Source organism: Salmo salar, chromosome ssa29 (assembly GCF_905237065.1).
Source record: "Salmo salar chromosome ssa29, Ssal_v3.1, whole genome shotgun sequence".
NCBI lineage: Eukaryota > Metazoa > Chordata > Actinopteri > Salmoniformes > Salmonidae > Salmo > Salmo salar.
Window position 1 is genome coordinate 29,235,060 of NC_059470.1, and position 13,545 is coordinate 29,248,604.

Sequence of the window (13,545 nt, forward strand, 5' to 3'; positions counted from 1 at the left end):
TGTCTATATAAGGTCCCACAGTTGACAGTGCATGTCAGAGCAAAAACCAAGCCATGTGATCGAAGGAATTCTCCGTAGAGCTCCAAGACAGGAGTGTGTCGAAGCGCAGATCTGGGAAAAGGTACCAACATATTTCTGCAGCATTGAATGTCCCCAAGAACATTGTTAATTGGAAGAAGTTTGGAACTACCAAGGCTCTGTCTAGATCTGGTTAACCGGATAAACTAAATAGCCTAATCTTCATTACTAATGTTCAAACTTAGACGTCAAACAGTATCAAGGTTCTGATCTAATGCTTCTAAAAATGTTAGGCATAACCATGTTCATGGAAAAGAAAAATCATAAGGAATACGCTTTTGAAGTGTCTGTCCTATATTTAGGAGATATAGGACAGGAGATATAAGTCTCAGGAAATATTTACGTTTTTTTGTAAACATATTTGACCCTTTATTTTTGTTGGCACAAAACTACCTCCATTCGTTAGTATGGGTTACCTTCAGACGAGTCCAAAACGACCTCCATCCGACAAGGGCGGATGTGGTGGATTGACACGCAGCCCATGCAAAAAAAATGTATATCTCTAATTTAAACTGATGTATTTTTATGGGAATTGTTTTATTATATTACTTAGATATAGACTGTTCTACAGGTAGTTAACCGTCCATGTTATACTTGTAGTTAACAGTGTTCTAGAAGTAGCGGTTAGAGGGTTGGACCATATACCTCTCAATGTGTGTCGTGGCATATGGAATGGGAAAGGCAAATATCAGTTTCTCACAAAATCACTGAAGATCTCTTCTCTTCTTTGCTCTTTTCCAGTAAGTTGCTTTAATCGCCGGTGTGGGTGGTGACCTTTGTGGTCATTTTCCCAATCCTCTATTTCAACTACGGCAAGGAAGTCCATGAAAACACCAACAACAACCACACAAGCAAAATGGCCTCCAATGACTCTCACTGTTTCCAGGTCGGCAGCCACCTGAAAAATCACTCTGGCGTGAAAAAGCTGAACTACATCATGAGCTCTGTGATCGTCATCGTGGCCTGTGTGCAGACGGCACTGCATTGTCACGTCATGGCCTTCTGACCAGGAAGTACGGGCTAGACTGCATGTTTCACCAGGAATTCTGGGCTCAGCTGAAGAGCTTGTGTTTTGATGTGGTGCTGCTGGTGTGTTACATGTCCTATTACATGTTCAGGAATTACTACCTGGAACACCTGCAGCAGCTGGAGCACACTAACGAGGAGTTCCTCAGTCTCACGGCCCTCAGCTGTCTCGACATGTTTACTTTCCTAAGGAGCGGACATTGCTATATGTGTGACCTCTTCTCACATTACCTAAACTATGAACTCAGAGCCAAAACCTCGCTGTAATATTACTTACCTTTTAAACAGTACTTTAGCACCATCTGCTTGTTTATATTGCTACACAACATAGTCTACTGTACTGTAGGTCTATTGCAGTTTGACTATATTGGACTAAAATGTATTTTGTCTCATATTGGAATTTAAAATACAGTAAGTTGTGCCAATGACATTTCTCTCAATATGTCGATTTCAATCTTTGAAAAAACTTTGTGTAAGGCTACAGAGTATGTAAATATTGTAATAAATAAATAAATGGTTAAAATGTTACTGTTCTACTATTATTCTGTGAAACATTACCTCCTCCTCACCCTTTACCCTCGTCTCGACAGAATAGGCAAAGCTGACCACACACACACCTATATTATTTCCCCTCTCAGTTTTATGGAGGCCAGTTACTGTTTAACATCCCCACCCTACTTTCAGTTTGTTTAGTAAATCGATCTAATGACAACCGAAGCCGGCACCATCCAATGTGTCGCTCAATGAATTATAGGCCCATAGCTTTCCTTTCCAACCCTCCGTGTGTTGTTGCAACTACTCTCCCACGACTCTCTCATTTCGTGTGGTGACAAGGGGGACAAGTGTCAAAACTGGTGGCTAGTTTACAGGTGGACTAGCGTCCTGTTGGATTAATGCACATCGCTGACGGACCAAGAGAAAGGTAAGCGGTCTCCTTTGAAATAATAAATAATTAACATATGATGTTTGTTGCCTAAATCTTATATGGTTCTGTGACTCGTTCATTTTGGTCTTTCATTTGACCTATCGTCCGCAATGAATTAGTCGTGCAATCAGGGATCCTTGGGACGTCCCTACCCTAAACCCTATCTTTAACCCCTACCCTTACCATAACCCTTACCTAACCCTAACCTTAACTGTTACCTTAACAATTTTAAAGATGCGCTATGCAGAAATTGCTCAACCATTTCCTGGTTGCTACAATTCTGATAGTTTGTCTAATTTCAGTTTATGTGACAAAACAAGCAAATATAGTGTAGATAACCTTTGTACCATTTAAACCGCTGTGAAGAATCTTTTCCATAAGCAAACATATTGTATTTTCAGCTGTTTGAAGCAGGGGTACAAAACCTAAAGAAAAGTATGAAAAAATAAATCTTAAGAATGGGAAGCATATAAATAGCACACACAGAACAGATCTGCCTTTTCTTAGACTTAGGCTCCGAAAAAGTTAAATATTGCAGCTCTAAAATGTCAACTTCAATGTGAAGGGGATGCGCTCCTCCGGTGACTGTAGAGGCGTGCTCAGACCAACAAACGTTTCGGAAAGTATTCAGACCCCTTGACTTTTTCCACATTTTGTTACGTTACAGCCTTATTCTAAAATTGATTAAATCGTTTTCCCCCCGTCATCAATCAACACACAATATCCCATATTGACAAAGCAAAAACACGTTTTTAGAATCTTTGCAAATGTATAAAAAAAATCAAAAAAATCCTTGTTTACATACTGCAAGTATTCAGACCCTTTTCTATGAGGCCTGAAATTGAGCTCAGTGCATCCTGTTTCCATTGATCATCCTTGAGATGTTTCTACAACTTGATTGGAGTCCACCTGTGGTAAATTCAATTGATTGGACATGATTTGGAAAGGCACACACCTGTCTATATAAGATCCCACAGTTGACAGTGCACGTCAGAGCAAAAACCAAGCCATGTGAACGAAGGAATTCTCCGTAGAGCTCCAAGACAGGAGTGTGTCGGGGCACAGATCTGGGGAAGGGTACCAAAAATGTTTTTCAGCATTGAATGTCCCCAAGAACACAGTGGCCTCCATCATTCTTCAATGGAAGAAGTTTGGATCCACCAAGACTCTTCCTAGAGCTGGCCGCCCAGCCAAACTGAGCAATCGGGGGAGAAGGTCCTTGGTCAGGGAGGTGACCAAGAACCCAATGGTCACTCTGACAGATCACCAGTGTTCCTCTGTTGAAATGGGAGAACCTTCCAAAAGGACAACCATCTCTGCAGCACTCCACCAATCAGGCCTTTATAGTAGGGTGACCATCCGGAAACCACTCCTCAGTAAAAGGCACATGGCAGCACGCTTGGAGTTTACCAAAGGCACCTAAAGGACTCTCAGTCCATGAGAAACAAGATTCTCTGGTTTGATGAAATCAAGATTGAACTCTTTGGCCTGAATGCGAAGCGTCACATCTGGAGGAAACCTGGCACCATCCCTATGGTGAAGCATGGTGGTGGCAGCATCATGCTGTGGGGATGTTTTTCATCAGCAGGGATTGGGAAACTAGTCTGGATCAAGGGAAAGATATATATATTTAATTTAACCTTTATTTAACTAGGCAAGTCAGTTAAGAACAAATTCTTATTTACAATGACGGCCTACCAAAAGGCAAAAGGCCTCCTGTGTGGACGTGGGATAAAAAAACACAAAAAAAACCCATATATAAATATAAGACAAACACACATCACGACAAGAGAGACACAACACTACATAAAGAGAGACCTAAGACAACAACATAGCAAGGCAGCAACACAACATGACAACAACATGGTAGCAACACATCATGGTAGCAGCACAAAACATGGTACACCAATATATCGCACAGACAACATCACAAAGATGAACGGAGCAAAGTACAGAGAGATCCTTGATGAAAACCTGCTCCAGAGCGCTCAGGACCTCAGACTGGGGCGAAGGTTCAGCTTCCAACAGAACGACGACCCTAAGCACACCGCCAAGACAACTCAGCAGTGGCTTCGGGACAAGTCTCTGAATGTCCTTGAGTGACCCAGCCTGAACCCTATCGAACATCTCTGGAGAGACCTGAAAATAGCTATGCAGCGATGCTCTGACAGAGCTTGAGAAGATCTGCAGAGAAGAATGGGAGAAACTTCCCAAATACAACTGTGCCAAGCTTGTAGCATCATACCCAAGAAGACTCAAGGCTGTAATCACTGCGAAAGGTGCTTAAACAAAGTACTGAGTAAAGGGTCTGAATACTTATGCACCAAATGCACTGTATATACAGTACCAGTCCAACGTTTGGACACATACTCATTCCAGGGTTTTTCTTTATTTTTACTATTTCCTACATTGTAGAATAATAATGAAGACATTAAAACTATGAGATAACACATATGCAATCATGTATTAAGCAAAAAAAGTGTTAAACAGATCTAAATATTTTATATATTTGAGATTCTTCAAAGTAGCCACCCTTTGCCTTGATGACAGCTTTTCACACTAAAGGATGCCTAACATCCTAACGTTACTCCTTATAGTCGAAGGACCTTCCATGTTCTGTTTAGATGTGAATTGGCTCTCAGCCAAAACAGCCAAATACTCCATCTAAACGTGAATCAATTGTCATTTGTGGTACTGTTATAGAAACATAAAGCCGTCTACTCTCATATCACATCAAAATAATTTCACAAATGTAAAATACACACTTACTGTACCTATTTAACCAGTTTTAACACAGTTGCAGTCTAACCTATTTTTCTTCAGTGACAATACGTTTGTGGCATCTGTCTTCTGTTTACACACAGGTGTTCGGAAATGCAGATAGCTAATTAGCACAGGTAGTCTACTTTGTCTTCCGTTTGTTTTCCGTAAACAAGCTCTGTAACACGGAGATAGGGCCGTGTGGGAACCCTAACCCTATATAAAGGTGCGTATCAATTTAACCTTTGTTTTTTTGAAAATTATTTCTCACCGATATGAAAGATAAGGTCCTTATGCTTCCAAAAAAGTACCGCAAGCAATGTGTGTTAATGTTCAGGCCGAGCGTTGCGGCTCTTAACAACCCCCCCCCCCATACAGAAGGTGCCTTCTTCTAATTACTTTTATGTGAAAATGAAATGACAGTCATGATCAGAGGCTAGAACAGGCCCAGCTGCTGTTGCAGTGGTGCCTATGGGAGAGCCACCCCTTCACTGAGTTGGCCTAACGAACAGCAAAAACACAAGCCTATGTCAATCTACTATCCCCCTTAGTACAAAAGTTTACCTCTTCTATTCTGTGCAATAAATACATATTCCAAACATAGTCTGGGACAGTTGTGGGATGCGATAGATCCCAAATTAATATAACCACTAACATAAAAAAAAATGTTTTACAAAATCAATGCAACAGATCAGAATGTTTAACTTAAAATGCTGATAAACTATTATGGTATTTCTTCACATTATAAGTGCAGCAGTGTGCACACGTAGGCTATAAATTGTTTTATTTTTTTATAGTAGGCTATTGGCTATAAGCGTGAATGTTCAACTACTGGGAAAACACCATTATCAAAAGCGACCACAAACGTGATTATGCATGTAATGTGGCAGGTGGGCTATACAATAGCTTACTTTAAGCTACTTGCATGAATTCAATAATTGTGTGAGAACTTCCTCATACAGTTCCATAAAACATTTGTTTGCTCATGGCTGTAGTCAACCTCATTGTGCATGACTTCCTTATATTAGACCAATGGCTTTAAAGTAGCATTATACCCAACCAAGGGACATCGGGCTGCAGATGGGCTGAAATCCAGACTCAGGATTGTGGCTTTAATACTGCATCTCTGTTGTTTAAAGGTGTCACCATGCAGGTAGGAAGGTCTTATCATTCCTGTCCATTAGGGCTACAGACAGACGGACGGACGGACGGACGGACGGACGGACCGACCGACCGACAGACAGACAGACAGACAGACAGACAATTAATTAATTAATTAGCGGTAAGCTTTATGGCCCTGCGGTAGGGTTTTAGTTGCTAACACACCAACAATACATGTGACTACCTGCATGTGACCAGATCATTTCAGATAATTTCTGTTAATGTCAATGTTTTGTTTTTGGGCCAGTTTTGTTGCGGGGTCACTCTCTGGGCAGAGACTGTTGACTATAAATGCTCTGTGTTTGTATGATCCTTCATGTGATTGGGCTAGGTGCACCCTGAATTTGCATAACCTTTTTTCAATGGGCAGTAGAAGAGGAAGTCTTCCTAGTTCTGCCCTGTATGCAGATGTTCTTCTGTGGGTGTTTTGTCCCATGATATATATTTTCACTGTAATAATGGTCCCCGAATTTCACTGTACAAATGGTCCCCATATTTCACTGTAATAATGGTCCCCATATTTCACTGTAATAGTGGTCCCCATATTTCACTGTAATAATGGTTCCCATATTTCACTGTAATAGTGGTCCCCATATTTCACTGTAATAGTGGTCCCCATGTTTTCACTGTAATAGTGGTCCCCATGTTTCACTGTAATAGTGGTCCCCATACTTCACTGCAATAATGGTCCCCATACAGTGAGGGAAAAAAGTATTTGATCCCCTGCTGATTTTGTACGTTTGTCCACTGGCAAAGAAATGATCAGTCTATAATTTTAATGGTAGGTTTATTTGAACAGTGAGAGACAGAATAACCCCCAAAAAAATCCTGAAAAACGCATGTAAAAAATGTTATAAATTGATTTGCATTTTAATAAGGGAAATAAGTATTTGACCCCCTCTCAATCAGAAACATTTCTGGCTCCCAGGCGTCTTTTATACAGGTAACGAGCTGAGATTAGAAGCACACTCTTAAAGGGAGTGCTCCTAATCTTAGTTTGTTACATGTATAAAAGACACCTGTCCACAGAAGCAGTCAATCAATCAGATTCCAAACTCTCCACCATGGCCAAGACCAAAGAGCTCTCCAAGGATGTCAGGGACAAGATTGTAGACCTACACAAGGCTGGAATGGGCTACAAGACCATCGCCAAGCAGCTTGGTGAGAAGGTGACAACAGTTGGAAATCTTTTTTTTTTTTTATATATCCCAAAAGGCATTTTTATGTGCACCTAAGATTTTAAGTGATATTTATTTCCTTATGATTTGTCTTTTGGAAAATCATAATTTGGCTCATGGTCACTGTCCCCCCCCCCCCTCTCTCTCTCTCTCTCTCTCTCTCAATTAAATTACATTTCAATTCAAGGGCTTTATTGGCATGGGAAACACATGTTAGTTAACATTGCCAAAGCAAGTGAAGTAGATAATAAACAAAAGTGAAATAAACAATAAAAATGAACAGTAAACATTACACTCACAGAAGAATAAAGACATTTGAAATGTCATATTATGTCTATATAAGGTGTTGTAATGATGTGCAAATAGTAAAAGTTCAAAAGGGAAAATAAACATAGTAATGGTTTGTATTTACAATGGTGTTTGTTCTTCACTGGTTGCCCTTTTCTTGTGGTAACAGGTCACAAATCGTGCTGCTGTGATGGTACACTGTGGTATTTCACCAAATAGATATGGGAGTTTATCAAAATTGGGTTTGTTTTCAAATTTTTTGTGGATCTGTGTAATCTGAGGGAAATATGTGGGTAGTGTACACTCACTCGCTCTCTCTCTATCTTTCTCTCTCACTCGCTCTCTCTCTCTCACGCTCTCTCTCACTTGCTCTCCCTCGCTCTTAACTAATTGCACAGCAATCAGGTATATATCCCTACACTTTACTCACTACCCTCATGCCTTTTGCCCAACTCATAAACTGAATGATGCAGGCGATGAAATTATTTTATGTCCATTATAGTTCCTCAATCAGATTGCATGTATTCTCTAACAGCTACAGTGGCTTGTGAAAGTATTCACCCCCTTGGCATTTTTCCTATTTTGTTGCCTAACAACCTGGAATTAAAATAGATTTTTGCGGGGGTTTGTATCATTTGATTTAAACAACATGCCTACTGTACCACTTTGAAGATGCAAAATATATTTTATTGTGGAACAAACAAGAAATAAGACAAAAAAACAGAAAACTTGAGCGTGCATAATTATTCACCGCCCCAAAGTCAATACTTTGTAGAGCCACCTTTTGCAGCAATTACAGCTGCAAATCTCTTGGGGTTTGTCTCTATAAGGTTGGCACATCTAGCCACTGTGATTTTTTCCCATTCTTCAGTGCAAAACTGCTCCAGCTCCTTCAAGTTGGATGGGTTCCGCTGGTGTACAGAAATCTTTAAGTCACACTACAGATTCTCAATTGGATTGAGGTCTGAGCTTTGACTAGGCATTTCCAAGACATTTCAATGTTTCCCCTTTAACCACTTGAGTGTTGCTTTAGCTGTATGCTTAGGGTCATTGTCCTGCTGGAAGGTGAACCTCAGTCCCAGTCTCAAGTCTCTGGAAGACTGAAACAGGTTTTTCTCAAGAATTTCCCTGTATTTAGCATCATCCATCATTCCTTCAGTTCTGACCAGTTTCCCAGTCCCTGCCAATGAAAAACATGGTGGGATCATGTTCTCGGGGTGATGAGACGTATTGGGTTTGCGCCAGACATAGCGTTTTCCTTGATGGCCAAAAAGCTCAATTTTTGTCTCATCTGACCAGAGTACCTTCTTCCATATGTTTGGGGAATCTCCCCCACATGCATTTTGGCAAACACCAAACGTATTTGCTTATGGCCACTTTTCCGTAAAGCCCAGTTCTGTGGAGTGTACGGCTTAAATTGGTTTTATGGACAGATACTCCAATCTCGGCTGTGGAGCTTTGCAGCTCCTTCAAGGTTATCTTTGGTCTCTTTGTTGCCTCTGATTAATGCCCTCCTTGCCTGAGTTTTGGTGGGCATTCCTCTCTTGGCAGGTTTGTTGTGGTGCCATATCCTTTCCATTTTTTAATAATGGATTTAATGGTGCTCCGTGGGATGTTCAAAGTTTCGGATATATTATTATAATCCAACCCTGATCTGTACTTCTCCACAACTTTGTCCCTGATCTGTTTGGCGAGCTCCTTGGTCTTCATGGTGCCGCTTGCTTGGTGGTGCCCCTTGCTTAGTGGTGTTGCAGACTCTGGGGCCTTTCCGAACATATGTATACAGATTGAGATCATGTGACACTTAGATTGCACACAGGTGGACTTTATTTAGCTAATTATGTGACTTCTGAAGGTAATTGGTTACACCAGATCTTATTTATGGGCTTCATAGCATACATATGTACCCACCACTTTTTTTTTTTTTTTAATTAAACAACAAATTTTATTCATTTAACTTCACCAATTTAGACTATTTTGTGTATGTCCATTACATGAAATCCAAATAAAAATGAATTTCAATTACAGATTGTAATGCAACAAAATTGGAAAAATGCCAAGGGGGTGAATACTTTCGCAAGGCACTGAATTTAGTGCAGTGAAACTATGTGACTGGTAGTAAGAGTAGGGAGATATGTGTTGAGATATGTGTTGTCTGTACAGAAGGATTTGATCAGTGGCTTCCATAGAGGGAAGTTAATGGGAGTCAATGGGTATTCCCTAGTTTCACTTAGAGAGTCTGATTAATCAATGGAAGTTATCAGTGGTGTTTTTCTCTGTGCTCTGCCTCCCTGGAGATTAGATGTGATCATGGTAGAGGCTGTTGTATTGCTTGACTATTGATTTGATTAGGCAGACTATGTAGGCCACAGCATACTGGCGACACACACACCAACACACGCATGCCCACACACTCCCTTAATGACACCGTCTCCACCCTGTCAAACTTGCCAATATGCCTCAGGAAAAGAGAGAGATTGGAGAGGGAAGGGAATATCCATCTCTCCAGCCCTGTGATAAGTGAGGGAAAGAAGGACAGATTAAATAAGAAGCGATAAGGTGAGAAGTCTTTGCCAAGGCACCACCCACTTTCTTAAAAAAGTACCAATCAAATGGCAGGGAACTTAGTTTACCTTCTACACTCCAGACGTTGGAAGAACTGAATGTGACAGAGGAATACGAAAAAGAGAGAGGAAGAGAAGAGTAGGGAGACCAAGCCAGACAAGAAGTGGTAAAGGAATAGAAATAGTGTTAGGAAAATACATTGGAACAAATTCAAGGGAGACAGAGAAAAGGGAGGCAGAGGAAAAGAGTTAGAGAGAGAAAGAGAGAGAGAAAGAAAGAGAGAGAGAGAAAGAAAGAGAGAGAACGAGGGAGAGAGAATGACAGTGACAGAGGGATAGAAAGTGAGGGTTGAAGTATCTGTCTGTGTCAGTGAGTAATTCCTTGTTGGACATGAATGTAGCCAACTACAGTGAGGGACTGGACCCAACGTACAGCACCCTGGGCTTCGAACACGCTGACATCCTATATGGTGGGGGAGGTGAGTGGACTGGACACACACACACGGTCTACTAAAATGATAGGTTAACAGGTGCTGGCATCATATCTGTGTGGTCAGTTTGTGTCTTCTGAAATGTAAGGTCAGATATTCTTCATCCTGATCCCTCTACCAGCAGTCAATAAATGATTTGTAGAAATACAATATCTGAATACTGACTTCAGTAAAAAGCCTAAAGTCAACTTGACCTTTTTCCTTGTAAGCTTGCATATAGACATTAAAATGTGATATTGTACATTTAGTCCAGTAGTTAAGCTCCCAAAAAAGACCATATTGTTCAATTTGGTATAAAAGCGTGAAAATTGGCACACCTGTATAATTTGTCTTGCTGAACAAAACCTGATATAGTGCCATTTCAGCAAAGGCTTGCGTCAGCCTTAAAGGTCAATGGTGATAATGCGTTTTGGGTCATGACTTCCTTTTTGTTGGGTCTACATGGCCCCAAAATAGCTTAACAATTTTGTATTGGTTTTAGAGGAGAAAATTTGAACAACAACAAAAACCATATAGTCTTTGTTTTTACCTTGATGAGCACACCAATGACGAAAAACCATCAACAGAAATCGCAGTAAAATTGGGATATTTTCACTTTCAAAGTATCTTTTTACACTAGTTAAATACAGTGATTTGGGGAGTCTCCCACATGCCTTTTGGCGAACATCATGTTGCTTATGTTTTTCTCATACCGCTCAGGAAGGAGATGCGTTCTGTCTCCTGGAGATGAACACACTTTGGTGTGAGGCTTGCAAGCTGAAGAACACCATCCCAACTGTGAAGCACGGTGGTGGCAGCATCACGTTGTGGGGATGCTTTGCTGCAGGAGGGACTGGTGCACTTCACAAAATAGATCAGCATCATGAGGTTTGAAAATTATGTGCATAAGTTGAAGCAAAATCTCAAGACATCAGTCAGGAAGTTAAAGCTTGGTCGCAAATGGGTCTTCCAAATGGACAATAACCCCAATCATACTACCAAAGTTGTGGCAAAATGGCTTAAGGTCAACAAATTGTGGCCATCACAATGCCCTGACCTCAATCCTATTGAAAATTTGTGGGCAGAACTGAAAAAGTGTGTGTGAGCAAGGAGGCCTACAAACCTGACTCAGTTACACCAGCTCTGTCAGGAGGAATGGGCCAAAATTCACCCAACTTATTGTGGGAAGCTTGTGGAAGGCTACCCGAAACATTTGAACCGGGCTAAACAATTTAATGGCAATGCTACCAAATACTAATTGAGTGTATGTAAACTTCTGACCCACTGGGAATGTGATGAAAGAAATAAAAGCTGAAATAAATCATTCTCTCTACTGTTATTCTGACATTTCACATTCTTAAAATAAAGTGGTGATCCTAACTGACCTAAAACAGGAAATTATTACTAGGATTAAATGTCAGGAATTGTGAAAAACTGAGTTTAAATGTATTTGCCTAAGGTGTATGTAAACTTCCAACTTAAACTGTATCTCTATGTCACGTCCTGACCAGTAATAGGGGTTATTTGTTATTGTAGTTTGGTCAGGACGTGGCAGGGGGTATTTGTTTTATGTGGTTCGGGGGTTATGTGTATGTAGAGGGGTGTTTTATTTATGTGTTCTGGGGTTTTGGTGTATGTTCTTGTTTTGGTATCCTAGGTTTTTCTAGTTTGTGTATTTCTTTGTTGGTCTGTGTGGCTCTCGATCAGGAACAGCTGTACATCGTTGTTCCTGATTGAGAGTCATATATAGGGAGCTTGTTTTCACCTGGTTGATTGTGGGTAGTTGTATTTGCACTGCTGTTGTTTAGCCTGCAAATCTGTTAGCTGTCGTTCTTTGTTTATAGTTTTTCCGTGTTCGCTATAATAAATATAATTATGAGCACGCAACCCGCTGCACCTTGGTCTAATCACTTCGACAGCCGTGGCAGAACTACCCACCAAACACGGACCAAGCAGCGGAGGAAGGAGCAACGGGTGGACTGTCGTGAGTCATGGACTTGGGAGGAGATTCTGGCTGGAGAGGGCCCATGGAGGAAGTCTGGTGAGGACCGGGAACGCTACTGGGGAACACGGCTGGCGAGGAAGCCGGAGAGGCACCCCCAATAATTTTTTTGGGGGGGGCACACGGGTAGTTTGGCTGGGCCAAGGGTGAGCCCTAAGCCAGCTCCCCGTGGTTATTATGGGGAACGTATGGAGTGGAGAGCGCCGAGGTATGCTGAAGTGCGCACGATCTTGCCCATACGCACGCACAGTCCGGTGCGAGTGATCCCAGCCCCTCGCAAGTGCCGTGCTAGAGTGGGCATCCAGCCTGGTAGGAGGATGCCTGCGCAGCGCATCTGGTTACCGGTGCGCCTCCTAGGTCCACGCTACCCTACGCCGGCTCTACGCACGGCAACCATCAGGCCCCTGCACAGCCCAGTTTGCCCTGTACCAGCACTCCGCTCGTACAGGGCTACTAGTTCCATCCAGCCAGGATGGGTTGTGCAGGAGGTGCGATCGAGACCGCCAGTGCGCCTCCACGGCCCGGTAAATCCAGTACCGGCACCACGCACCAGGCCTCCAGTGCGTCAGCCCAATCCAATTCAGCCTGTTCCCGCTCCTCGCAGTAGCCTTAAAGTGCGTGTCTCCAGTCTGGTAGCTTCACTACCAGCCCCATGCACTAGGCTTCCAGTGCGTCAGCTCAGTCCCGAGCTTCCGACGACAGTACTCCGTCCAGAGTGTCCGACGACAGTACCTCGTCCAGAGTGTCCGGCGACAGTACCTCGTCCAGAGTGTCCGGCAACAGTACCTCGTCCAGAGTATCCGGCAACAGTACCTCGTCCAGAGTATCCGGCAACAGTGTCTAGTCCGGAACCGAGTGAGACGGCCTACTGTCCGGAACCAAGTGAGACGGCCTACAGTCCGGCACCGAGTGAGACGGCCTACGGTCCGGAACCGAGTGAGTCTGCCTACGGCCCGGAACCGAATGAGTCGCCCTACAGTCCAGGGTCTACAGTGACACGAGTCAGGCCTAGGTATTTGGGAGGAGTGGACTGGTCAGGGGGTGGTCTTAGGCCCGAGCCTAAGCCACCTCCACTGTAGGAGGTTTGGGGAGG

General features: G+C 42.4%; 1 protein-coding gene across 7 annotated transcripts in view; it reads left to right on the plus strand.

Moving 5' to 3' along the window:
- The first annotated feature begins 1,744 nt into the window (after positions 1-1,744).
- The window catches only part of LOC106590549 (hepatocyte nuclear factor 4-gamma), a 36,139-nt gene continuing 24,338 nt past the window's right edge, over positions 1,745-13,545 (plus strand). For 2 of the 7 annotated variants that reach the window (XM_045711062.1, XM_014181660.2), the window contains exon 1: positions 1,745-2,026. Coding sequence is in view for 4 of the 7 variants with exons in the window: in XM_045711059.1 (XP_045567015.1) it covers positions 10,372-10,459 (88 nt within the window). In the remaining 3 variants the exon portion in view is untranslated. Of the gene's footprint in view, positions 2,027-9,978; positions 10,460-11,170; positions 11,339-13,545 lie in introns of those variants that run through there. The other 5 variants (XM_045711063.1, XM_045711059.1, XM_045711060.1 and 2 more) reach the window with 5 other exon arrangements.